Source organism: Anser cygnoides, chromosome 14 (genome assembly GCF_040182565.1).
Source record: "Anser cygnoides isolate HZ-2024a breed goose chromosome 14, Taihu_goose_T2T_genome, whole genome shotgun sequence".
NCBI lineage: Eukaryota > Metazoa > Chordata > Aves > Anseriformes > Anatidae > Anser > Anser cygnoides.
The window spans coordinates 2,264,191-2,291,635 of record NC_089886.1 but is presented as its reverse complement, the minus strand read 5'-3'; the positions used below and the strand labels follow the sequence as shown (position 1 = coordinate 2,291,635).

General features: G+C 43.1%; 1 protein-coding gene across 8 annotated transcripts in view; it reads right to left on the bottom strand.

Annotated features, from left to right (window-relative positions):
• The window catches only part of RAPGEF6 (Rap guanine nucleotide exchange factor 6), a 120,654-nt gene that overhangs the window by 61,654 nt on the left and 31,555 nt on the right, over positions 1 to 27,445 (bottom strand). For 6 of the 8 annotated variants that reach the window (XM_066977033.1, XM_066977035.1, XM_066977030.1 and 3 more), the window contains exons 5-6: positions 21,161 to 21,230; positions 15,534 to 15,677 (exon numbers count right to left, since the gene is read on the bottom strand). In XM_066977033.1, the coding sequence (XP_066833134.1) occupies positions 15,534 to 15,677; positions 21,161 to 21,230 (214 nt within the window). Of the gene's footprint in view, positions 1 to 188; positions 2,676 to 15,533; positions 15,678 to 21,160; positions 21,231 to 27,445 lie in introns of those variants that run through there. The other 2 variants (XM_048057341.2, XM_066977034.1) reach the window with 2 other exon arrangements.

Sequence of the window (27,445 nt, the reverse complement as noted above, 5' to 3'; positions counted from 1 at the left end):
CAATTTCAAGATTTCAAGGTCCCCCCTTCCCGTTCAGAAATTATTCTGCCAGAACAGTCCATGCACAGCCAGAGCCCAGCATTTCATCCGAGCAGCGCTCGGCTTTGGAGAAGTGAGCATTTGCACAGACAGCACCACGGCTGTCAATACATTTCAGAGAAATGCATCACAGACAAAATCGTACTTACTTTGGAGGCCCACGGTTGCAGGCAGTTGGCATAACATCGAACAAGAAAAGCCATCTCTTAGGCTGAGAAAAAAAAGTTTCCTTTCTCAAATAAAAGTCTCAGACGAAAAATATTTAGTAAAATCCTCTCTGGATTCTCTTTAAAAATCATAAACCAAAGCAGCAAATATACATGTATGCAACTTGTCAGGCTTGAATTTCACACTGAATTCGATTACAGCTTCTCCTGTGTCAGAGTAGTTTTCAGTGTTGCAGTGAGTTAGCAGCAGCAGCAATTCCTATAAAAATGTTCCAGTTTTAACACGCACATAAATTCAAGTCAAAGTGTTTCCTAGCTTTTCAAACACAAATATCCATAGGTTCCCCCAGGCACGAGGCGCGTACCCAAAAAGTGCTGCTGAGGTTGAATTAATTCTGAAATGGATTAGAATTGCAGGTTAGAGCAACAATACATAAAAAGGTGAGATAAGAATTCTTCAAATTCCTTTTTTCTCTTCACTGAAATGCCTTTACGAGTGGCTTATCTTCAGGTTCACTTTTCGGAAACTTCACGTTCATATTGTAGATCAAATTTTGCAAAGGTTCTTCAACATCCTAGGCAATTCAGGAATCCCACGCCCTGAATATTAAAGTTTCTTCTTTATACTCTTGTCCATCATAACTGCAAAATTGAATTAGTGTCCAGACTGTAGCTCCAGGATATATGCTCTAACAGGTTTGCACTGTGGAATGTATTAAAAGCCTCTGCAATACAAACCCTTTTCTCTTTTGCCCCCCCCTCCTTTTTTTTTAATGCAGTTTACAACTCCGCAGTGTTGCTTAGTATTCTAATGCATCAGCCAGATACTACGGTTAATCCACGCCTAGCTTTTCCAATTAAAACACTTCTGTAATGCACGACAAAACAGTACGTCCATGGCTTACAGCAAGACTGACTGCTGGAGTCCTAATTCCTACTATCTTTGCTTGCTTCTCAGCAGCTCCCTCAGGAGAAGCTCCCATCGATTGGATGCTCCGCAGCAAGATGAAATATCTAATAAGGAGGAAAGAGAGTGGGAGGGGAACCGAGCTAAAAGGATGACATCACCTGTATAGAAAGCCTTTAGAAACTGCATTAGATCAATTGGCTACTGTATCTGCAGATGCAGCCAGCAGAGCATCTTTATTGACCTAATATAAACACACATATCGGTACAACAACTGCTCAGCAAAACACCCCTGCTCTACATTACATTTTATATCGTTTTAGGATCTACAAATGCATATGCTGTAAGCTCTGAATATTCTTCTTTTTCTAAATCGGCTCAAAAACCCTGAAGCTCATGTATCTGTTAAGGCTTTCAGCAGCATTTAGGTGAATCATTTCTCATCTCTGCATCCAAATTTAGAAATAAGAAAAGGTAGAAAAAAAAATCTGCAGACACTCACATGTGTGCATGCATGCACAGATACACCCATAATCAAACAATTTCTGCTTTTATATACATGTCATACAGGAATCTCAACATTTCTGTCTCATCCTATACACCCATCAGCAGATCTTTATCTAGAATGAGAAGTAAATTCCTCACTGAAAGGTGACGTTTCTAATATTCATAATTTTTAGTGGGTTTGAAACATGCTAAAAGTTATGTTTTCTTTCTTCCAATCAAGACCAATTCCGTTTATAACAGAACTGCCTTAATTCTGCAGCAGTCAATTTAGTTTTATCATTTCTTTTTGCAACTAAAAACCGGAAAATTTGTCAGCAGCTCAGTGCCTTGGATGGCAGCCCAGCCTGCTGGAGAGCTGCTCCGAGGAAGCACCTACGAGATCCCACACCTTTGAGCTGGGACTGCCGCGATGCTTTCAATTCCTAGAAGGCAAATGTCTGCTGCTGCTGCGCGAGGGGAGGGGAGGACGGGAGAGGACAGGAGCAGGAGCAGAGGGTGCTGGCTCTGTTAGAGCCGGTATTTAGTTCTCAGGATCGTTTATTTCACCTGCAAGAAGGGGCACTCACTGTTTCCGTTTTCTTCTCTTTGGAAAGAATTTTCATCGCCATGTCTTCCTATTCCCCGTTTGCACCAGACTCGAGGTTAATTCTCCAAAACCGAATGACAGCTCGAAGGCCATACCTTCCACGCAGAAGAGCATCTTCAGAGAGTGGCCTGGTGGCAGCAAGGGCCAAAAATCCTTCTTTTGGTTTTGTTTGCTTGCTCTCGAATACGGAGTTGGACCATTTGAGGCGATCCACAGACAGCTATTCCAACGGACGGACACGTGGAAGAAGATCCCCACACTGCAGAAGCCAAGTTCCAGCACCAGGACACCCCACCCCGTCCCAAACCAAAGGCTCCATTCAGCAGGCAGCCAGCAGTTGAATTCTTCCAGGCGTACGACCCAAGTTGTGACCAGAGCTGGGCCTTAGCCCAAGGGAAACCCCTCCCCTGGCACCTTCCGCAGCTGCCTTAAAGGACAAAAATGAGCACTGCTGTCTGAATTCACCTAACCACTGCCCAGCAATGAAACGGTAATGGATGCAGCCAGGCTTCATAAAAGTAATGGGGTTTAATTTATATCAAAACATAAAGGAAAAATCGAACTTTAGTCCTGCTCTTGCAAAATTTGCAAAGCCAATATCTGTTTTTAAAAGCCGAAAGATTTTCAGATCATTCCTTTAGCTTTTGAAAGGCATTACACCAGCTACATAAATAGCTGTTTCCTTTACTGTTCCTTCGATACTAAACAATAGCCCAGCTATCAGCTTCAACTCACATACAACTGTATTGCATCTTTCCTAATAATTCACATTTTTTCCTAAATCAAAAGCATCTTAAGCATCAAATATAAAGCCACGCTGACAAATTTTCAGTAGCAATGAACGTCCAAATACTTCCACGCAGTGTTACCTGTATTATTACAGTTACCACCATCACAATTTATATCAAGGAAAAAAAAAAAAAAAAGCCAGCCAAAGGAAACCTCTCCCTGCCTGCACGCACACCGATAGCACACAAACTCTCCCCCTGAACTAACCCGGGCAGATATTCATCTCCCGGCTGCATTTTAAACCCACTGCATTGTGCATGGAATTCAATCCACCGAAGGTTTTGGCGTGGATGCCATATTTTACAACTACTGTAAACACGAGCTCAATAATGGGAACAAAATTCTATTTCCTTCTAGTTTTGCCTTTAAGTGAGGATGACATCATCCCTCTGCCCGCGCCGCCAATGAGCGCGGCGGCTGCGTCCCCGGGGATGCAGCCAGCTCCTGCGCAGCCCAGCCCGCCCGCGCCGGGGAAAACCTGACCTAATTCCAGGCTGGAGCTTTTGGGGCATCCCCCCACTAATTTCTGGGTTTTAATGCATGCATCCCCGCAGCCCCCGGCTGCCCGCAGCACGACGCTCTGCGTTTATGGATATATGATCTGCTATATGATAAATCTCAAACCTAAAGCAACTTGGAGGTGGGAAAAGGCAGATACAAAGGCTGCTCCATGGTGATCGCAATCAAAATGCTTGTGAGGAACAGGCAGAATCCCAGGCAGTAAATCGCCTTTCTCATTTTAAGCAGGATTCCAGGTTTTCAGAGAATCTTAAGGGAAAAAAATCTTTGGTATGCAGTCTCCGAATTAAAAAAGGTCTTTGTCTCTTAACACTGGTTTCTTTTCATGCTTGAAGCATCACTCCATATGTTTCTATGCATCACATTCCCTTTATCCTCCCATAATACTATCTGAATCCTCCCGACTGTTAAATAAATCTGCATGTTCCAATTGTCTAACAAGGCTAAGTCACTGAAAAATGGGTTGTTTTTAGAAGGGCAGGAAGGCCTTCCATAACTTAAACTCACGTTCGGTTAAACAGGATTAGAGTCTCCTCTCATTTAAAAAGACCACAAACCAAAGTTCCACAAATCAGGAAGTGCTCGTGGCTGGCAGCAGCGGACCCGCATCGGACAGCACTTTCCCCTGATCAATCACAAAACACAAGCCCGTTGTGCCAAGCCCGCGGCGAAGGCGAGCGCCGATCCAACAGCCATCGCAGCGCTGGCTGGGGATGCACAGGCTGCCGGCGTGCCGACCGCCTTGCCGACTTCTGTCCCTTTGTCCTCCGAGCGAGCCGCCCGCCGGGACGCTGTCCCTGCGTGTCCCCCAGCAGCAGCAGGCCCCCCGTCTGCTCCCCCACCTCTTCCCCCCCTTTTCCGAGGGCAGCGGCGAGCGCAGCGCCCTGACTGCGGGCCCGCGGAGGGGGCTGGGGAGGGAGCCCAGCTGCTTGGAAAGCAATCTGTCACCCCGCACGCTCAGGCAAAGATGTTTCGGGCTAAAATAATTCATTCTGATACAGTTTTTGCGAGCGGGAATTGCCAAACACAGCAGCCTAATGCAGAAATATTTTAGGCATTAGTGGCACCTGCATCAAGAGGTTATTCCAATATATTTGAGTACTTTAAATCTCTTTGAAAAGGCAGGCGATGGCGAGCGGGGAGCGCTGTGCGCAGTGCCAGCTGCGGCATGAGCTGGATGCGTCCCCATGCTACGCTGGCAAAGCTTGCTTGATTTAGTGTCACCGGCATGCTTCTCTGATTTTTCCCCACCATTTAACTTCGGCATCTTAAATGAATCACTGTACTTTGTGGCAAGGTTAGCCCCTCGTTGGGGCTTCTCAGGAATTCCTGTTTAAAGGAAAAAAATAATAAGAAAAAAAATACAGCTCTCCACCCTGTTCTTGACCCTTTTACACAAATGGAGGCAGCGAGAGCGGTGCTGCGAGCTCCATTCCTCCTTCAGGGTGACATTACGTGCTGCAACTGCTTCCTTCTGTACATCACTTTCCGCAGCAGCACTTATGAACACGCCGTAGAAAAATCCTGCTGAAAGATCTGTAGGATTCATAAGTGGTATGAAAATCCGATCCATCCTAGGGGAAGGAGGGAGGGGGAGAGGGAGGGAGCGGAGCGGGAGGAGAGACTGTCATCATAACTAAAGTGATGTAAGCTTCTAAATATAGAGCCAGCAATACAGAAGGAACAATAAAAAGGCACCATGGATTCAATTTCTCCATCGCTGTCGTACCACCCCAGCCATCCTTTTTCAGCTGTTGTGTTAAGCATGGAAAGGTCATCTCCTATTTGCAGAAATTCAGATTTATACGTTTTATAATACTTTCTTAAATATGTTTATAAATTACAGCTCTCCCCTGCAGATCTCTGCTCGTGCAGTCTCCGCAGAGCCAGGCGGCATGATCAGCATAGCAAGCGAGGGCAATGTCGGCACGTAGAGAAGGGGGAAGCCCCCTCCGCCACAGGCTCAAATAAAAAGTTCCTTGCTACAGTTTGAACAGAGGTGATTCATATCACGCTCCCCCCCTTCCTTCCTGACACCTCATTTCGGCAGGGGGTGGGGAGGTTGGGGAAGGTACACAGCCCAAAATTCCCTGGTGATGAGAATGAGTGGACACCAGCCCCGAAAGCAGATGGGTCGGTTTGTGGGGCTGAACCGCCCAGAGATACCAGAAGTACAAAATCTCTAATATCCCACACCAAATTTTCACAAGCACTTTTGCAGTTTTGCTCATTAAAACATTCCCCTGATCTAGCCTCCAAACTGAAATCAGAGCCCAAACCTAACGCCGACCTGAACACATCGTGTTTGTTCAGCTGACACCTTACCGGGAAGTCGGACAGAGTTTCAGATTTGGGAACTGAAAATCCCACCAACGTATATTCTCGTTTTCATCCTGGAAGTCACCTACGTTTTGCAGTTGATATGAATTCAAACATGAAGCATCACTCTTTCTTCCCACATTTATAAAGCTACATCTCAAGTTAAATGATCAGGGTAAGGCCATTCAGACCACGAGGTACCAGCACCCCTCCCGCAAGGAAAAGGCTTCTGATTAAATGACCTTGAGAACAATGCATTAACTCCACAGATGAGGTTATAATCATTAAAATGCCGCTTCCAATGTTTTTTCTGTCATTTTTCTGGAGGATTAACACCAAACTGAAGGCCTGAGAGCAGGAGAGGGCAGGAAGGGTTTGACTCCTCCTACCACTACCAGAGAAATTTGGGGATCTCTCTCTACGCGAGGCTGATTTTAAACAGTCAGCTTTCATTTCTTAGCAGACAGGGTACCCAGCCTGCAGATTGCATGTGACGTGAATATTATCTCAGGCACGGCACCTCACAGGCGCTTCTAGCCAGGGGCAGAGCCGTGTCCGGAGGCAGCGTGGTGCTCTCTGCGTGCAGCCTCTGTCCCAAGCTGCTCCTGGGCTCCAGCTGACCCCAGGCAGGGGGAACATGGGGGTTCCTGGCCTGGGGCTGGGCCAGCACGGTGTTCCCCAGCCTGGGAGGAAGAGAAGCGAGCTGCCCGTGGCAGGGCTGCCTCACAACCTGCTGGCCCTTACCAGCAGGTTTATGCACAGGGTGCCCATAGCACCAAGCACGGGCCCGGTTACAGTCCGGCTCTCCTGAAACCCAACGTGTAGGGGAAGCACAGCCCAGACCCTTTACCACACGAGTTGCTTCACGGCACGGTGATTTCCAAGCTTTCTCAGTACCTGGCATGATTGAGCCCCCGTTTATTGCCTTCACAAATGGAAAGCTCAGTCAGATAACGACAGGACAAGGAGGAATGGTTTTAACCTAAAAGATGGGAGATTTAGATTAGAGGTTGGGAGGAAATTCTTCACTTAGAGGGCGGTGAGGCACTGACCAGGCCGCTCAGAGAAGCGGTGGGTGCCCCATCCCTGGAGGCGTTCAAGGCCAGGCTGGATGGGGCCCTGGGCAACCTCATCTAGTGGGTTGGGACTAGGTGACCCGTAAGGTCCCTTCCAACACAAGCCGTTCTGTGATTCCATGAAAGCTGACTACACTTGTGGAAATTTTTCCTTAGCATCATTCAGGTTCCCTTCTGCCACTGAGAACAAAAGAGCAGGAGAATCGCAGCTATTCTCACCAGAGCCACAAAACTGATCTCAGCAGATACAGCAAGGGCTTGGCCAGAGGACATACCTACACTGCAAGTTGACAAACCACCATGCATTTCATCACAGCTGTTAAACAAATTTTAAAGGACACAAACTCAAAATCATAAATACAAGTGTCTAGTTTGTTGTGGCTACAATACCTCAAACAAACAAACAAAAAAAAAACCAAAAGCTTTAACAGTCAGCAACAGAAGGCAACTCTGACTTGCAAGAACAAAGTTCCAAGAAGGAATTAAAGCTACGCTGATTGACCCATTTAGTCAGAGGCTTCATTTAATCAGCTATTTCAATTATTTCATCTGTCAAATATTTCCCCATTAACAAAAGTTTCTACATATCAAATGTAAAATTACAAATGCTGTTAAGAGTCATTAGAAATAGCAGTCAGTTCTAAGCCAAAACCAGACAGATTCTTCTAGCTGTTCTCTCATACAGTGGTTTCATGCCAAGTTTTTCAAGGAAAACGGTATCCAAATGCTTGCACTATGGACCGACATTTTCTGATGATGATTTTAACTGAAAATTGTTCCGAATATTCTCAAGTCCCCAGCTTTGGGCCAGAGAGCTTCCGCAGAACATTTGTAAGTTGACGTAAATTTCCATATTCTAAATTAGAAGAACATTTTAACTTAAAGTTGAAGACAACAGTATCACAGTGCTTTAATGAAGTCCTTTAGTGTACGTGATATTCAACCCAACAACTCAAACTCCCAACTCCTCAGGATAAAATACAAAATGACTTTTCACAAAGCTGTTCCTCTCTAAGGCATAAGCCCACAAACAAGTGAAAGGCTGACTTGGCTATAAATGAGCACATAAGCAGGCTGCTTACTTCATTACAGCACATTGAACAGAAACAGCCCAGGTGGACGGCAGGAAACAAAGATTCGTGCCTGCTCCCATCCATCTGCACACAGGCTACCAGCTTGCTGCCTACTCCCCCATCAGTTTCTACAAGACACCACTCGCATGTCATTTCAAAACACTGAAATAATAAAGTAATGTTCAAAAGAAGGATCTGACAGCACTGCAACTCATATACAAAAGGTTTTGAAGTCCCTGACAATGCCTTATCAGGTACATAGCACTGCCTTCTACCATTAACCACCAGAATGACATTACACAGCTATGAGCAGCGGCCACAACACTTGCACATCATTCTCAATCTATTTTGCATAACAGGCTGCTTATAAAGAATTAATGTCTTTGGAACTGCCACCCAACCCCTTAGGGTCCATCAAAACAGAGATTAACTCTCTGAACATGCTACATAAAATATTTTCTTAGGCATTTTCCAAGGAACTAAGTTAATTTCCATGATGGTGTAAATTTGTCTATGTGGTGAAAGGATAAGAAAGAAACAGATAGCCGATTACTGTGTGGAGAGCACTTTAGTAATTACATTACTTTTTATTTGTTATGCATGCTAATTTGCAAGATATCTAGATTTTATTTTTATTCATTGATATATTTAAAGATTCTTCAGCCACAAGCTGCCATGGAACAAAACCAGGCACAACAGCAAATCCCAGCACCAGCTTAGGGCAAGGTCTGAGCAGCTCCCTGCTTCCATCCCAAAGGCATGGGGAGGTTTCCCTGAGGACAGACTACGCTCAGGATCAGTTTCCCTATCAATTTTTAGTATCTCGTTCAAGAAGCAAGGCTCTCGGCGTGGCAAACCACAAAGCTGTCTGTCTGTCCTGCAACATCCTGGCTCACAGCAAGACACGCTGCACACCACCGCCAGCAACGCAGCCAGACCTGAGAAAATACAGGTGCTTGCCTAAAATAAACCCTCCTTCGTTTCAGTCTAAGCTAGTTTCATTTTTGCAGCACTCTTCAGTGTTGTTCACAGCTGCACGTGTCACCTCAGAATTGAGGTGATTTCTGTAATTCACAGTTTATGTATAATCTGGTTGTCACGTCTGTAAAATCTTCAGGGAAACTCCTGAATATAAGTTTTGAATAATTACAATCCACCTCGTTATGGATAAATTGGGGTTTACATACTGCATATGCTATTTAAAGAAAGAACTCGAGAACGCCGATTTTAACAGAAGGGCAATATTTTTAGTATGTATTTACTTATTTCATGCATAGCACATCAAAGTCATTATTCTTCAGAAACCTTCAGACACTCGTTAACTGGCTGGGGAACCACCAGGGGCCTATGGAAGTTACCAGAAAACGTTTGAACACAGGGCACACAGGGCCGGTGTTTTTGTAACGACCGCCACAACCAGCGACGGGCACACAAGGCGCCCTTGGCGGTAACAGGGCCGACACCACGAGCCGGCAGAATCCACACATGAAACAAAACCCGAGCCAACGTGCTTTTGGTGACTCCCTCCTGCTTACAGAAGGGGACAGATGAGCACCACGGTGGGGCGAGTGCTGTCGCTGAGCACCGGTAACCAGCGGGCCGAGGAAGCGGCTGCCCTGATGTCATTGCACCTCAGAGCTGCCCCTCTGAGACGTCATTTACAGCCTCGCCCCCAGAGCAGCTCCGATTTCCCTTTCCAGAAAGCTGGGCCTCGTCCCCTCCTAGCCCCACGCTGCGGTCGTAGCCCCACCGGCCTGCTCCGAGCAGCAACGGCCGAGCAGATGGCTTTATTTAGACGTGGGCCACCACAAAGCTGGAGCAGGCTGCTACAGAAGCGAGCACGCTGCGGCTGCAGCTTCTTTTTATCGCAGGAGGAAGAGGAACACAAAATGGCAGGAGCACAGCAGGGCTGCCGGCAGCAGTTACGGGGGGCGAGGTTCTCACAGAGGCTGTGGCCGGCCTGGCCCGGGGAGCACCCGCACACGCTGCGGCCTGTGAGCTGGGACACGACATACGCCACCGAAAACCTAAGGCAAACTGGAAGAGAGAAAAACCTCCATCATAGGAACAGGGCAGGAGGAAGGAACCTGCACGATCTCTGTGCATTGCACAACACTTCCAGAGAAGCTGCCAACTGCAGGGGTTTCGGTACCCACCAAGTACACAGCAAGACCCGTGGATTTCAGCAGGATTGAAGTTTCTTTCCGACTCGTTAGATAATAAAGCCCAAATCGTCAAACAACAACAACAAAAAAGTGACAAAAAGAGGAAGTGGGAGGGGATAAAAACACATTAAAAAAACAATGAGCTGGAATCATCCAGCTCTAAAACAGCTCCAGAAGTGATTTCAGCCACTTGCAGATTAGCCACAGCCTCACAGAAATTAACTGCTGATGTTCCAAGTAAACGCATGTTAGCTGATGCTGCTCAAGGTTTAACAAAAGGCATCTGGAGGCATGCTGCAAGTCAGTATTAGTTGGTTTAGATCAATAAAAGGTACTATTTCAGCAAATCTACCTGGCAGTTAGAAATAGATTATAAAACACCCATAGCATTTAAAAGGGAAAGGATCAGTGATGGGAAAGAACCTAATGGGTTTGCCGCAATATATAAAAATGTGATTAACCCCCTACAATTGTGAGATACCCTACACTAACCGCAGCCTCTGACAGGATTACATTAAGTAATGATCACAGAACAAGAAACTTGCCACTCAAGCAGTCCTCGGGTGACAGACTGCTCTGAAGATAAATGCTTCTACAAGGTCCCTGGAAAAATTTTACATGATGTGGTATTAAGATACTGTCCTCAAAACTTGGTATTATAATAAATCTCTTAAACCTCACCGTCCTCTTACAAGAGTTTAAAAAAAAAAAATGTAAGTTTTCATGTCTGAGAAAGGGAATTACTAATAAAAGTTTGCTAGTAATTTATTTTGTTCTACGATGAAAAAAATAAATCATATTGTGGTCACAACTCAATGGAAATGTGTATTATATCTTTTATGCACTATTTTTAGAAATACAAATATTCTTCTCAAAAATCACAGAGAAGAGAAACCGTCAAAAATGTGTGCAAAGATTTTAAACTTTTAAAAGATACAAGTTTACAGGTTTGATGGTCATGGAGAAATTTGTATCAGATTGTTAAACCCCATTTGGTTTTGCTCACTGCAAGAAATATAAACACAGAATTTACTGTAACTCAGGTTTTATTTTGTAACAGTAAATGTTTCAAATATTTATCTTTACATTCTCAATATTTGATCCAAGATGAAAAAAGCAATTTAACTTCTTAACAGCACCAGAGCTAACATTAAACATTTCTTCCTAGAACTGTTAATGTAAAAAGTCGTCTGTTTTTAGTCTGGCTGTAGGTTTTTGTGTACCTTCTGTATGTTCACTAAAGTTTGGAACAGAGCTGAACGAAGACGATCATAATTACTTCTTTTTCTTTTGTAATGAAAAAACGTAGCTGCATTATTTATTGGCTTGAGAGCTAGACTCAGAAGTAGGAATGACTAAATATTCATTGTAGCTGTGATAATGCCCTGCTGCATGACCCTGGTTACTGTCTGGATTCTTATCTATGTTGGAGACAGTCACATGCACAAAGAGTGCCTATCTCCAAGAAGATATGCAACCACACTAACAAATAAGCAAGAGCAGGCATAATTAAGACCAATGGCACATTTATACGTAATTCACTAAGTCTGACAGGACTTTTCTCCAGATGACTCCAACTACTGGGCACCTTCTAGTGGGAGGTGGCCCTGCCCATAGCAGGGGGGTTGGAATGAGGTGATCTTTAAGGTCATTTTCAACCCGAACCATTCTGTGATTCTGTGACTCCAACCTCACTTTACCCCACAGCCAGGACGTCACCCACGGTGACATACAACATGCGGATGCTCATCAAGTGATGAAAGCAAAAAAGACAGGGGCAAAGAGATCCCACGTCACCGCAGCGGATGCTCAGCCGGCCTCGGGTAGACAGCCACTGCTGCCATCACCCCAGGCAGCAGTGCTATTTCACGTCCTGGGAAAGGCACTTGGGAAGCCTTTCACCAAACTCACATTTATCCCCAGGGCACTGCTGGCAACGCAGTAGCAGGAAAAACCCTGCCACAGCTACTGGGAACCCCTGAGAGCAGAAACCAGCCCGTGGCCAGTTCACCTGCTTAATGAGAGCAGGTTGAGCATCATTTGCATGCGTACTGTACGAAGAAACTCATGCCATTTTGCACTTTAAAGATAGAAGCAGAAATATAAACCTGTTCAGTATGAGTGAGAAGAAAGAGAACATTGTTAGTGTACATTTGCTGTATTTTCCTCCAAGAAAAAGAACTTTAAAAAAAAACTTACTCAGGAGGCAACCAGTGTTCTTGTGAAACACCATTGTTGTACGAACCATAAAAACATAGTAAAGGAGTCTAAAGAGTAACTCCTTCATCAAAGAAACCAACCAGATGATCGACTTTTAACACTGAGTCAAGCAAAAGAAAAAAAAATGAAGATACCAGTAATAATTTGAATGTCAACTACCCTGAAGGTATACAGTTAAACTGGGTATCTGGGCTCTTTCACTTAAGTAAGAGGCATAGGAGGAAAAGCTTCAAATATGGTAATAATAATTGAAAATATTAAAGAATCTGCACACAAATATTTATCTCATGGCCAACCACAGGGATTTCTACAGAACTCGTTCCAACAAGTAGTAGCAGGGAGCTCCATGTGAGAAGTCAATGCAAGCTCATGTCACAAACTAATGGGTAACATTTCACGATTAAGGTGAATCCTTGTTTTTATAAATATTAACCGTACTATATTTAATGAGCAGAGATTTACATTTAAAGGAGTTAATGGAGATTGCACAGATAATTGCCCCTAAACAGAAGATTTCTTGTATTTGCTTTTAATTGTCAAAGGAAAAATTCTGAGCTGGGATAAAGCAACACCAAACATCAATACCTATAGGATGTGTGTTTTCTTCAGAAAGCAGAAAACCACCTGTGCTTGAGCAATTAGGAGCTTCAAAACTTAACCAGCAGCATGTTGTGTACTCTGTAGCATTGTACCACTGGAGCCCACACAAACTCCTTGCGGACTGCGCATAAAGTACCAAGCCCTCTGATCAAGCAGGGTTCACAAAAGGTCCATCAAGCCACATTCAGCATCTGTCACAGAGCATTTAGCAACAGGCTGGAGAGTGAAATAAAATGCTGCATTTATTCATTAGTATTATGCCAGAGAGGAAATGTGCTGGCAAGTTTGTAAACAGTTTCCCCACTCTGGCAGAAATGTTATTGTAAGTTCTTGTCAAATAGGAGTTTCATTCAAAAACCCTCCTCCTCATCCTGCCCATACTCCAACAGGTTGAAACACACAGTTACCTTATAAACCCTGTTTTTCAAAATCAGTGGGAACCAATGGACACGTATTAGCAGACTCCTATAGGTAAGAGTTAAACCCAGGCACAGAACAAACCATATACCTCAGGAAAAAAACATTTTACCAGATTAAAACAGAATATGGAAAAAATACAGGCATCCTTTGTTTTGTTTACTTGTCAAACAGGCAGCTGGGTTTGATTTCTTAGTCATCTGTTGAGTTACAAATTACTTTTCACTACACCAAGTACTGTGACTATGACGCTTCCCAATTAGGAGTTTATAGGCTAGGAAGCAAGGCTTGGTATTTCAGTGCAGGCTGCCGAAACCCAACAGCTAGCAGATTTTGTTTCAGAAAGGTGGTCTCCTGCCACTTAGCACTCAGTCATCCAGGAAAACACCTAGCAGTGTTAACAGGACTCTTTTATAATATTCCTAATTAAGTGCCAAAATCAGATTTAGGAGTATGCTGCTCATTTATGAAGTTTATAATGTTTCCCATCAAACAGTGATCAAAATATATATTTTCATAAATCTGAGCCACCAGATTTACAACAAGAACCTGTATGTGCAAAGACAGACACGTACTCCACGTGGTTGTTAACATAAGAAATAAATCAACACAAAGAAGAACCCTAACAGGGTCATCATTTGTTGACTAATCACAATCCTGCAAGAGCAGCACACTGACTCCTTGCATCAGTAACTGACAGTCTCTGAAATCATTTAAGGAGGCGTGTAATTTCGTAGTTCTCAGACGAGTCCCTTCTCATGCACCCTTCCAGGCAAGCAGCATAGCAAGCGTCAGCGTCAGCTACTCCTGAGGTTCTCTTCCTCCTGGCACTTAAGCCTAACAACTATTTTTTGTGTGCTTATTCAATGTTACAGAAACACCACGCAGCAAAAGAGGGAGATTTTCATATACAGAACAGACTCAATTCCTAATAAAGCCTTATATAAGTCATTCAGCCCAGAACCTGAGGATTCAACATCTCCTTTCATCAATAACTAATTCAGATTAATTAGCAGTGATAAAAAACATGCAACAGTTCTTGAAATGAGATGGCAGAGGATGTTAAACTTCAAGTAGCATGTTCTTTTCCTGTCACAGCAATGAGAGCTTTTCTGCTTAGCTGACAAATGCCGAAGTAACCTTTACCCACAGAAAAGCTAAAGCTGTGGAAAGTCTAAAAATCACCCACCTGCATTACAACAGCTAGCAACATGCAAAAAAACCAGCAGTTTACTCTGAAACAGAAAGATGTCTTAAGTTTCTCGCTAACTGCACACTTTAGATATTTTGAATTTTAACAACTAAGAAAGGTTTTGCACCACATAGGGAGATGAAAAGACAGGAGAAAGGGGGAGAAACTGATTTTTTTTTCTTTTGCGCTTGAAGACTAATCAAAGTTAGTGAATTTCAATTTTAGTATTGTTTTTCAACTTTTGATGTTCAAAGAAAAATCAAACTATCCAGAACAACTATTTCCAATGAAATAATTTGTCTAGATCACATATAAATCCTGCTAGTAGCAGGAAGTTTGTACGTGAAAAATAATGGTAAAGAGAAACCTTCATAAAAGCATTGTGACCTCGAAACCACAGCTGTACGTGCCTTCACACAGAACAGATTATGTAGTCTGTGATGCGTTTTTTTTTTTTTAAAGAGTAGCAAACGAGTTGCCATTACTCTGATGCCTGAATTACCATTATGCTATTTTTGATCACGTAAATGTGACAGAGTATCACGATAGTGTTATTACTTTATTGAACTGCATATTTGTGATTGACTCAATTCCAAAACATAGCCTAAATTATTAGGGACAAAAAGAAAACCACCAGCTGCTACATCTTACCAGAAGAACTCCAGTTACAGCCAACAAAAAGCAAGAACGACCGTTTCTCCGTCCAGCAGAAACATTAAGATTTATTTGCAACGCTCAACAGAAGACCCATAAAGCAAACAAACTCTTTTCAAACTACTGCCTGAATCTTCAGCTACCACCTGGAGTGCTCAAATCCAAAGTACTCAACTGTTCCCCAACAAGAGAAACGCGTTAACAAATACGACAAACGCGAACCATCTCATCTCACCTCACCAGCTTTCCTCAGCACACGGAAACCCAACAGCACAACGCCAAGCAGACGGAGACCAGACTCACCGAGATGTAACTGCTGGCATCCACGTTGTCCGTGATGGTCTGGCGCTCGCCCCTCTGGTTGATCTTCCTAAACCTTCGACGGGACTGCCTGAGCGGGACTTCTCTTTGCAGGATGTTTTCCTCATTGTCTTTGGAGTTCTCCACCTGAAACACACGTTCAGGCTCCTGGTTAAACATCCAGTTCTTCCATAGCACCGAGAGCCGATGGAGTCGTAGCAAGCTCATGAGGAAGGAACTAACATAAGTTCGGAACAGTTAAACTTTTCTCAAGAAAACGACTGCAGACACTTTGAAGAACCAGTGCTGCATGTCTCAGAGCGACGTTATTACAATGAGCCGGAGGCCACAGTTTCCTTCCAGGAAACAGTTTGAAAAAAAAAAAAAAGTACACGTATCCTCTGAACAATGTCACTCACCAGCAGAAACTCTTGTGCACCCACACATATTATACAACCTGACTTATAAACATTGCTTATTTCAAGGATGTCTTCAACACAGAAGTTAAATCCTTTGCATATTTACAATCTGCTTAAAGCCACTGACTGCCATTCTATTTTTATTGGTATTTTTTCCAAACGTAACTTATTTTTAGTACCAATCACAGATAAAAAACTTAAAACATTCCAAGTGTTTGTTGTTTTTTGTGTGGTTTTGTTGTTGTTGTTTTGGAAATAGCCCTCGGTCCTACTTTCCCTATCCCATTCTCATTTCTAATCATTTCCAACAGATTATGAAGAATTAACTGGATCTTCATTTATATCTTGATGATAAATTTTATTTGCGACTCAACATTAAGAATAAGCTAAATTTATCTTCTTAGTAAAAGCCAACATGGGAGCTTTTTATCTTACTAGTTACGATTCCTTTTTTCTATAAAAAGCAGTTCCATCCCTCCTCATTTCCTTCTGATGTTTTGGAAAAATACATCCTAGCAGGAAACAGAGCAGACATGCATGCAAATAGGCTGCAGCGAGGCAAGAAGCTCCTCTACAATACAGTTACTCTGTAGAAGTTTCTGCTGGCTTAAATGATTTTTTTCTTTTTTTTTTAACGTGCTTTCCTAAGCGTAAGACTCAGCACTGGAAAAGAAGAAGAACCTTCATGTTGGCTTATGCAGCCCTCCCTTTGCACACTTGTGTAAGTTAGCTCAATTAAAATTCAAAAGGTACAAAGGAATGAAAATTAGAAATAATTAACAGGTAGTAAGAAACTGAAAATATCTGAACCATTCACCAAAGCAACATCGTATCTAGTTTCCACCTTGCTTTTTCCAAACAGCCAGGTCTACGTAAGGTCAAAGGAAGGTGCAAGTGACAGGGCTTGCTTTGTGGGTTATTTTTAATTCCAGAGAAAAATATACACTAACAATATAATATAAAGATACACTGTTTTTAAAAAAGCAAAACAAAACACCTAGCCTCACACCACATTTTATCAAAAAGTGAAAAAAGTGAAAAAAAGGAAGGCATACAGACAGACAACACAACTTCACACGGGCCTTCTAGCATCTTCAAAAAAAGTGTTATGACTGTGGATACTGCAGCCCTTCTTCATGTAGCAGAAAACCCTGATTTCTAGTCAGCAATACCATTGCTCAAATTACGCAGAAGGCTTCCCAAAGTAATGAAGTTTGGTTTCCTACGGTTACTCTATTAAGTAACCAAAATCACGTTGATTTTGTTCTGAATTTTGTATGTGCTACAGAAACTACTTCCATAAACACATTACTTCCCTTTTCTTCTGGGTTCAGTCTTCCAGGATCATGCAGACTACAGCAAGGCCTCCTCCAGCGCAGCACGCTGACCTGGGCAGCGGAGGCTTCCCGAAGCTGCAGGACGACGACCAGCCCAACACCGCAGACCTTTATTATACTAAAGCCCCAAACTGAGTATTTTTAAGACTAAAGTGAACACTTACTGCAAGATGAAGCTATTTTTCTTCCATAGTTCTAACTGAAAGCTAAGAAGCGAACATAAATACGTGATTTGTTAGCGTAAGGGCAAAACAACCAACTGCCAGTGGAAACTCAGAACTGAGACCACCTGCTTCCTTCGGTTAATACCACGGCTGCAACCGACAAAAGCAAAACAAAAATCAGAGCACCAGGAAAGACCTTTACACCACACAGCTTCCAATTGAGTACCACCAGCAAAATCAGCATTTTGAGCCCAGCCAACCACCAGACCGTTTATGCTCGCGATCCATAGGCATGCACACAGCTGGTGCTGGGCTGCTGCACGTTAGCAGCGCTGGCAGCAGGCGGTGCAGGGCAGGGTTCCCGTTTGCTGTGCGTCACTCAGCCATGCCTTCACCTGCTTAAAACCAAAGAATTCTGCTGCTAGAGCTCACATTCAGCTTCCTCACACTGCCCTGAGAAGGGTGACGACTCCTACGGAAGGGTTCTGCATCTCTGCGGATGCTGCGCGCTGGGGCCCCAGCACTGGAGCTGAGGGACACGGGCAGCATGAAGGACCGGGGCACCAGTGCTGCTGGTGGCTGCTGCCCTAGCACACTTCTGGGGATTATTTCATTTCCAACACGTAATAAAGAGTCTGGAACAGCATGCTAACTGGCTAGTTTCTAATCAAGGGTGTTGTTTCATTATCCTTGAATTCTGGCAGCTGCGGGATGCTTCCACGCAAACAGCTTCACCCACAACGCATGCTGCCATGAAAAAAAAAAATAGAAAAACAAATTGATTATCCTCAACTTCACTCCGCAGTTGGTGCTAGCACTGAAATAATTTCACCTCCAAATTTCAGCTCTTCTGAAATCTTACATTTGAATCTAAAGAAGGAAATGAAGACACCAAGGAACTGTTGTTCCACAGAAGGGAGACTTCAGTGACTTCAGTACATGGAAATATGCTGCAATTCTGGGCCATTTTCTGAAGTGATAAATGGCCCTATTATTAATTCAATAGATTGTTCAGCCTCCAAAATATGAGCTACAATGCCTATTCACACACTATCTGTTATCCTCATTAACTTAAGATGACCACATTTTATGGCCTTTAAAATGGGTCAGTTCCCAAAGGATTCCCATTTCAACTGATTTACACTCTAGAAAGAAAGAACAGGAAAAATCAGTCAGCAGCAAAAGCTGAGAAGGGTGTTCTTTAGGTAGGTTAAACCCCTGATGCTCTTGCTTGAAGATAAATATTTGTTATGCAACATACAATTTGAGGTGCAATGCATATTAAAAAGGAAAAACTCCTGGCAAAATAAAAAGAATTAAGAGAAAGCAGTAAGAATTAATCAGGGAAATGAAACTCAAGCGCACTTTCTGTCGGTGCAGACCATTAGCAAGGTGCGTGCCACCACGCTGATGCTCTTTTCTCACCCCACTGGAAGGCCTACATAGAAAAATGGAAGTTATTAGTTCCTTTAGCTAGATTTACCTATAAAATATGAATGACTAGAGACTTCCAGTTCACTGATTTTCCTACAGAAAAATGTGCTGGGTTCCAGAAAAGAATTTAAGGTACTTTCAAGCGTCTCTATGCTCTCACTGGAATTTAGCTACAGTTACAGAAAATTCAAGAAAGAGTTTTGAGAGAGGACAGTTGTCCAGGTTGTGCATTTCTCTCCAGGAACAACTGGCAGGGTTTGGCAATGCTGACACGGACAACGCCAGCTTCTCCATGACCGTGACAGGGCACTCCTATGAAAAACCTCATCGCAGTTTTAGCTCCCCCAAGCTACACACACAAAACTCTCCGATTTCTTCATTAAAATACTTTAATAAGGTCATTTTCTTTCCTGTAGTATGCTCTATGCAGAAGCTACTCTTTTATGTACCCCTTCATGTTTGTTTGTATTTTGTTTTTTCCTCTGTTGGTTGGGTTTTCGCTCGTATTTTTTGTTGTGTTTTTTTCTCTTTAAATACAACAGTAGCAGTAACATGTATTTTGCCCATGGAAAATATTTCATGTAAAGCGGCAACTCCACTTGCAGCGGGTGGGTGAGTCACCGGGCAGCCCTGGGAGCAGCCGCATACTTTCCGTGCTGCAGCCTCCCCACTTCAAACAGCGCCTGCACCACAGTCTACGGGATTTTCGCAGGAAGCGGCGCACCAGCTCGATCAACGTCTGGAGCGCCAGTTCTGTAAGCAAAGAGTTGTGCAACTCGTTTGTTAGTGAAATTAGTCTGAGCTGTTGATTTGTTTAGAAACAGGCCAAATTCCTCGGTCGGCTGCCCCAGCCTGAAGGGCCACAGACACGCAGGGTTCCCAGGGGGCAGGCGAGCAGCACCAAGGCACGGGGCTACGCTCACCAGCGGCAGTGGACACCCGCGTGCTCAGCACACCAAGTCCTCAGCAGCTGCTCTTATCAGGCAAGAAAGCAAAGAGGCAGCAAGGAACCCAAGTTCCCAGGGCATTCATGTAGCACGGCTGCACAGATCGCATCCACGCGGTTCTGTGGCACCCCTCAAGGCGTAAGCTGGTCCCAGACCAGGACTGGGTAATTTCAATAAGCAAGTGACAATTTCACTTCAGAAGACTGAAGGAGGCTACTTGCACTCTCACCTGTGCTCACTTCGCGAGGTGGCAGGCTGCAGCTTACAACTGTCTGCAGCAAAGAACATTGCTGATGCTATCAAGGCCTTCGGGCAGAATCAGACCGACACTGCGCAGAGAGAAAGGCACAAAGGGCACCAAGAGCTCTCCGTACAGGATGTCTGTGACGTCCACGGCTTTAAGTATACTGTGAGAACTGAATTTCTCATAGAAGCTGAATATTGACATACTCAATGAGTAACACATCAACAAATATTAGTTTTAATGTCATCATACCCAGACATAAGGGAGCTAAATCAGTAGCAGCCTGAAGATCTCAGCCTGCTTACAGACACACAGCCCCTTGGTACAACAGGCGTTTTTGTTCCAGCTCTGGTAGCAGCATCTCAAACTCAAAGCTGAAGGAGACCTTCCTGCGTCCCAGCCACACTGCTAGGGTACAACGTGGGTCTGCACCACGGAAAAGCAACCCTAACATTCCCTCTGCCAACAGCGTGCATACATCGACCCGCGAACTGAATCTGTAAGTACGTATGAACTTGGCAGTGTGTGTAAGGATTCTGGAGTAGCAAAAAGCAAGCTGGATGCAGAAAAGGTTGATGACAACTACGCTGAAAGCCTTCTCCTCCGAGCTTGGCTAAGCACTCCTACATTCCTTCTCCTCTTACCCAAAAGACTTCACACTGCGTGGAACTGCACAGCCGGGACTAAGAGCGCTTTTCCTACCAGACACAGTACTGCTGGCCTGGCCAGTAAAAAGCAACGAAACGGGGGCGGAGTAGGGATAGAAATAAAATATTCAGGATAGAGTATTGTTGCCTGATTCAGGAATGCTCAAGTCAGACATAACTGGTAAGCTTTTGGAACTCAAGTAAACATAATCTTAGGAAGAATGACACAATCATCCTAATCATCACCATCATTTACCCATCTAGATTAAATGTACATAGCCATTGCTGTTACGATAGCAGCCCTAGGTATAATTGAAATCAAGGCAATTTTACTGCAATTTTTTAGAATACTTTACAATAAGCTTCCTGCTATAAGACACAGAAAGAATTTGCTGAAACCAGCAATAGATTTAAATACATTTGAAAAATTTGCCTTACCACAATCATTTCTGAAGGCTCCAGGATGATACATTCGCATCCTCGTTTTCCTCCAGACTGCTTGCCAAAACTACAGAGGGATGGAAAAAAAGAAAAGGAATGAGACAAAATGAGACAAACAGCCTATTTTACCTTTTCATTATAAAATGAATTGGCAATGGTGCACCTTATGCTACCCTTCAAAATCTGAAAAAATGATGAAATTATTGTATGAAAAATTCTAACAATATAGTACCATTATATATTTTTTAATTTACTCAGTACCTCTCATCACAGCCTGTTATGTAAGCCTAAATATAAAGAACATTCTTTCATAAGATCATTATTACTGGAGATGCACAAAACCACTCACCATGCATTTCAGTGTTGACAGGAACACATTAGTAAATGTTAATTAAGCATTAAACAGGCCTTGTAAAAACAAATATATATAAAACTGAAGAACTCAGAAGTACATAGCATCTTTAATCAGAGTTCCCTCAATTCCACATCCCCCTCTTCATCCTCGCAGCAAACAACAGGACAGAGCCTCTGCTCAAATCCGAGCCCCAACCTGCGATCTCCGCACTCACGTTGCTTCTTGAACCACCGTGATGGGTGCTATTTGAGAAACACAAAAAAGCACAAATGCCACAACGTGATGGGCAGTGTAATACAGCAACTCAGGAGAGAGGCTAAAAGCAACGCAATGCGCTTCAGCTGATCACTCCAAAAAGCTGCTACCATCAGGACACCTGAAGACCATCACGCAGTGCCCCTGCCACAAGACCACAACCACACAGTGGGTGTCCCTCAATCTTGTCTGTAAAAGAGACATTCGATTAAAAACAGAAGCCAAGAAATCGCTTTGGCTACCAGAGGTGGCTTCAGGAGGATCAGCTCTGGAGAAGGCACGATGCCGGCAGACACGGGGGTGCTGGAACCAGCAGCAAAAGGAGCTGATAGCAGCTGGATGCTGCTGGGCTGGTACTTGGGGGCACTGACCAAAAGCCTCTTAACTCACATAATTTGTGGCTGTAATAGCATCTGGCGTCACGTACTCAGCCCGTTTGTCTTCATTACAGAGCTATCAGCTCGAGCTAGGTATGCTTGACCTACCCCACACAGCTTTGCAAAAATGAAAGCTATCCCATGCAGACTTCAAGCTAGAAAAAAATACGTGATTAACAGCATCCCAATCAGATTAGCAGTTCTCTAGTTAGAGCTGCTGTGTTAGGAACTCAGGCTGTCAACAGCAATCAACATTTAACACTTATCAGAAGAAATGACTGAAGAATCAGTTAACTTGAAGTAGAGATTAATGTGTGAATTAAAACAAGGCTAAAACAAATCTGGAGACAAATCCTAACAAGCGGATCAGCTCCATCAGTTTTTACTAAGGTTACATTTGGAAAGTTCATCTGAAACTTCAGCCACATAAAGCATTCGAGTTACACAGCCATCGGTACAGAAAATATCCCCTGAAACACTATCACTGAGCAGAAAACTTAAAAGACTTCTGCTTCTAAGCTTTACATTACAGGATCATACAAAAACTTTTCTAGGATGCATGCATTTTCAGGAAAGGAAGTTAAGCCGTGGAACTAAACTGTGAAGTCATTCAAGCGAAGCTTCGTATTATTCCAGCAAATAAATTATCAGTGTAATCCTAACAGCTGTCAGGACAGAGCGCTGCAATTAGCAGGAGAACACCAGTTTAAGCTGTCAAGTTTTGATTTTATTAATGGTCTACTGAAAAAAAATAATCCCTAAATGAAATGCCTGCTATGAAGTCATAAATGACAACTGGAATTTTCTTGCCCCTTGCTGCAGAAGGCCAGAGGAACACAAGTTCCACATTGAAACTTGGTACGTGCTACGTGTCTACAGCAAGCAGCTGGGAGGGGAATTTTTCACGACTTCATTCTTGCTTTTCCTGCACAGACATGATACAAGCATTACGGTTTTTGAATAGTTGCAGTAGATCAAAACTCATGTTATTATTTATCCACAAAAAAAAAAAAAGTGAAAACAACCTTCCGCGAGTATCATTTGCATTAAAAAAGTTACAGCTTTAGTTCTACTTCATACAATAGAAAATTTGAGACAACAGTTCTTCAAACAAAAATCTGAAAAGGACTGCATGCAACCAGAAGATTTGATTTCTGTATTTTTAATAATTATCAGTTTTATGACAAAACTGATTGCTACTTTTTTCACATTCCCCGCAGTTAGGACAGTTTTCCACTGAATATTCTTCAAGCAAAGCATTTTTGTTGTATACAAAACACTTTATCAGACTACTAGAGGTTTGGAAGGGTTGCAGTTTATTTTACATAAACACGTCCATGTAATTCAGGTACTGTCAAATTCCCCTCTGTTTCTGTTGCATCATTTGTTAATTAAGTAATGAGGGTACACAAAAACGATATAGGAAAAAGAACACTGCTCAGATCAAAGGTCAAGCTCTTGGCACTATCATTTCTGGTCCATCAAGCACTTTACAACAACTGGACACTCAGAAAAGGATTATGTTCCAAAGACAAAACCCACCCTCCTAATCCTAAAGAACAAACTACTCATATTCACAAGTCAATAGGTCAAGTTTAATTACTTCCAAGTGCGCATCGTGTGACGTTTTATTGATTGCACCACAACACAGCTCTCAGCAAGAGGAGGCATGGCGATGGTTTTTCCCCAGCCATAATCACCATGTTTTAAAAATACCAATTTTTAACACTCTCTGTAATGAACGTAACCACCATGTTTGGGAAACATGGATTTTAACTTTCTAAATTACTTATTCCATATCTTGACTAGTATGAAAGCGACGTCAGCAAACCTCTTAATTGATAGAGAAGCCATTTCACTAATCTGCCAATTTTAAACAATGCTCAAGAATAATGTTCATTCCTACTTGTCTTATGTAATTACACTGCAAAATGTGTAGAATAAACAGAAACTAAGCCCTGACTAACACAAACACTCCAAGTGGAAGAAAACATGAAACCAATGGAAATCAAGCTTTCCTTACGATACAGTAAATACCTATGTCAAAGCACATACACCAAAGGTAAAACTATTAAACCTTCTAATGGCCTGATTATTAAGTTTTTTAATAAAATAATAAATTATTTTAAAATATATTATAAAAATATTTAACCAAATGTATTTTTATGGATTCTTAAATTTAAACATTATTCTATAGCTTCCCACTGTCAGAAGCCCAAAAAGCTGGGCATATAAATTACATCACAGTTTTTATTTATAATCTTATTGTATGCCTCTGTCACTTAATATTCATCCATTACATCTGCATCGTTAATTCTCAGACACTCACTCACTGGCTTGCAACACGGTCATAGGAAAAACGTCTTCCACATATCAAAGGCAGCTTTGTTTATGCCTGATTTATGTGTGCCTCATTAACAAGAAACCTTGTTTTCCTCCTGATTCACTGCTATTCATAATTAAAAATGCTTAAGCAATGGCATCACAGGAGAGAGGAATGCAAGTTAAGCTGGCAGGGTATCGTGCATCAACCACTAATGGGCGTTCAGGCCATGGGATCAGACCGGAGCTACCAAAACATACGAGCCCAGCACACCAAATAACACGGCTCTTAGCATCAGCTGTTTCACCCCGTCCAGCTGTCCCTTCCCCACTGCACGACTTGCTAATACAGATAATAATACAGATAAAGCCACCCGTGACTGAAGCTCAACTCTACAATCCTAAACCTGCAAGCACTTGAGCATCTGCTCAGCTTTACTGCGGTAAGGGGACGGACCAGAACTGCTCGCTGGACGGAGCCTTTGCTACCGGAGAACGCTGATTTTCAGTCTCGTGCCCACTCCCAGGAGCACCGGCATTTTAACGCAACCTAACAATTCACAACAAGGACGCTTCAAAGCTTCCTTAAGGCACAAGAGCTGTTATAACATGCCTTGCTTCAACACTGCAACCTACTCAAAAACCCTACAAAACGACGTATCTTGAATATAACAAAGTATTTCTTTAAATAGGTTGTACAAAAATACTTAGTTTTCTAAGCACAAATGTCTAAAAACGCTTAATATCCAGCTGTTAAGTGACCTGAGTATTTGGTGCTGAAACATGTGGAATTTCAAGACTTACAAGTTTAAGGAGCAGTAACCACATTTAACTTGAAAATTGCTTGACTTCAGTACACTGGAGTTATTCATTACTGATGGTTTTTCATTATGCAATGCTCAAAATACAGCAGATACTTTAAAGGTACAAACACAGCCTGTCCTGACGGGTTTTCAGCCTACAAACACAGATGGAGATTGAGACTGAATGCCGTATTATTTGTTTGAACACTAATTAGCAGGCATCTCCAGATTTAAAGTATTCTGCTGCATCCTGAAACAATGTTTTCAGATCTTTCCCATAGCAAAGCCTTCAATATAGAGATGTCAGGCACTTGAGAATTTGTTCTGTATTGTCCAGGAACTAGAAAATCCTAAGTTATCCTGGCTGTTTGAGTTGATATTAATACTGCATGTAATTATTGGTGATTGTCAATAAAGTTACCTGCAGCAACAAACACTGCGCTGTATTAGGCGTAGGACCGGGCTAGGACACTGATACACCAGTGCACAGCTATGCCAAGAAACGTGTTTGTAATTGTCTGCAGATATTTTGTTTTTAATGAATATTCTCCTCTCAAACTGCCTGTCAAACAGCTTTCGGGAACACAGCGAGAAGACAAATTGTACTTTTTGCCACTGCGAAGAGAACCCAGCGACCTCACGCGTCAAGTCATCTCGCTCCGCAACCTGGCTGGGTTTCTGCAATGCACAAACATTTCTCACCGAGTACACGCTTTGGCCCGGAAGAGACGAGTTGCATAAGAAAAGGAAGCGTTGTCTGGGTTGGTTTTTCTGTTTGTTTTTTAATATATAGAAATAGAAGTGCTTTTTCACAAGTCAGAGCTCATTCTTGATTTGAAAAGCATTTCATTTTTCCTCTCCTCAGAGTGCCTCTATGCGAGGCAGCTGTTCCAGCCGACATCCAGGACAGCTCCTGCAAGGTAGCTGCTGCTCAGCCCCAAGGCAAATCCCCCATCACCTTCCTCAGCTACTGCTGCGTGTCCTACACGATGCACTGCAAATGGCGTGGAACAACCATTGGTATTATTGAACCCCAATTTAAATACTCTCACGCAGTAATTTTAAGCTTAATTTCCTTGTCATTGGCCAGGAAATAATCAAAGAGGGGAGAGCCTGCCTAGCCTCAAGGTACGCAATAGCAGAGCTGCGGTGTGTGCACGGAGGAGGCAGAATCCTCCCATCTCATCCTGCGGTCACGGTGTCAGACACCAGCCCTCACGGGAATTACTGTTTTTTCAGGGCATCTGCAGGGAAGGCTTACTCTCCCTCAGTGGTTCTCAGGTCGACTGCCACCCGCGAGGCTGTGCTGCAGCTGAGGCTCGCTGCAGGCAGGGCAGTACTGGGCAGGGATCCCATCGGCGCTCTGCAGCAGTGAGCTGTCAGCACTGCCCCTTGGTTTCCAACCAAGGAACAGCCCCAAATGCCCTCGGTTTGCAGAATTAAGTAGACGGGGAAAGAAGTTAGAGTAGCATGGCTCAGAAGTTACATTAAAGAAACAGACTTCTTATTGTCTGCACTCTTTCCAAAGGGGGGAAAAAGAAAAATGAAGCAACACGTAGGGATTGAAATCCTTCACTTTTAATGGATAATTCAGAATGGGTAATAGATGAGCTAAAGTCAATAAAGGGTTAACACAAGTGTGTTTTCCTCATTTGTGTTACTGCTTTTTAAATTGGCAAATGTAGGTGCAGGGTTTTCAGAGATACCATATGCTGTGCAAGTCCTGAGCATTTCAAAGTAACTTAATTATAAAAATATTACAATACTTAACTTCATCAGAAAATGGTCTAAAGGAAACCTGAAACCACAAGATGTGCGGCTGAATGCAAAATACCGATTTCAATTAATGCTCGGTCATCAAAAAGCATTTCTGCATTAGCTGTCAACAACAGCAACATTTAGCAGGTTTCTCTCTTAAGCTTGCTGGAAGTTTTAATTGGGAATGATTTTGGAGGCTGTAGAACACACTCCGCGATATGCAGGCTGCGAGCTCAAGATGTCTGTCCTAATTACCTTGTACTCTGAACATGCTGATGCTCTGAGGCAGCCAGTATCTTACCTACCGCTTTCTGTGAAGCTGTGCAACTATCCCAGGCCATGTGACTAGATAGCCTTGATAAAAATATGTTTTGGATATTAAAATGTTGCACATTGCCCTTTGCTTCCACTT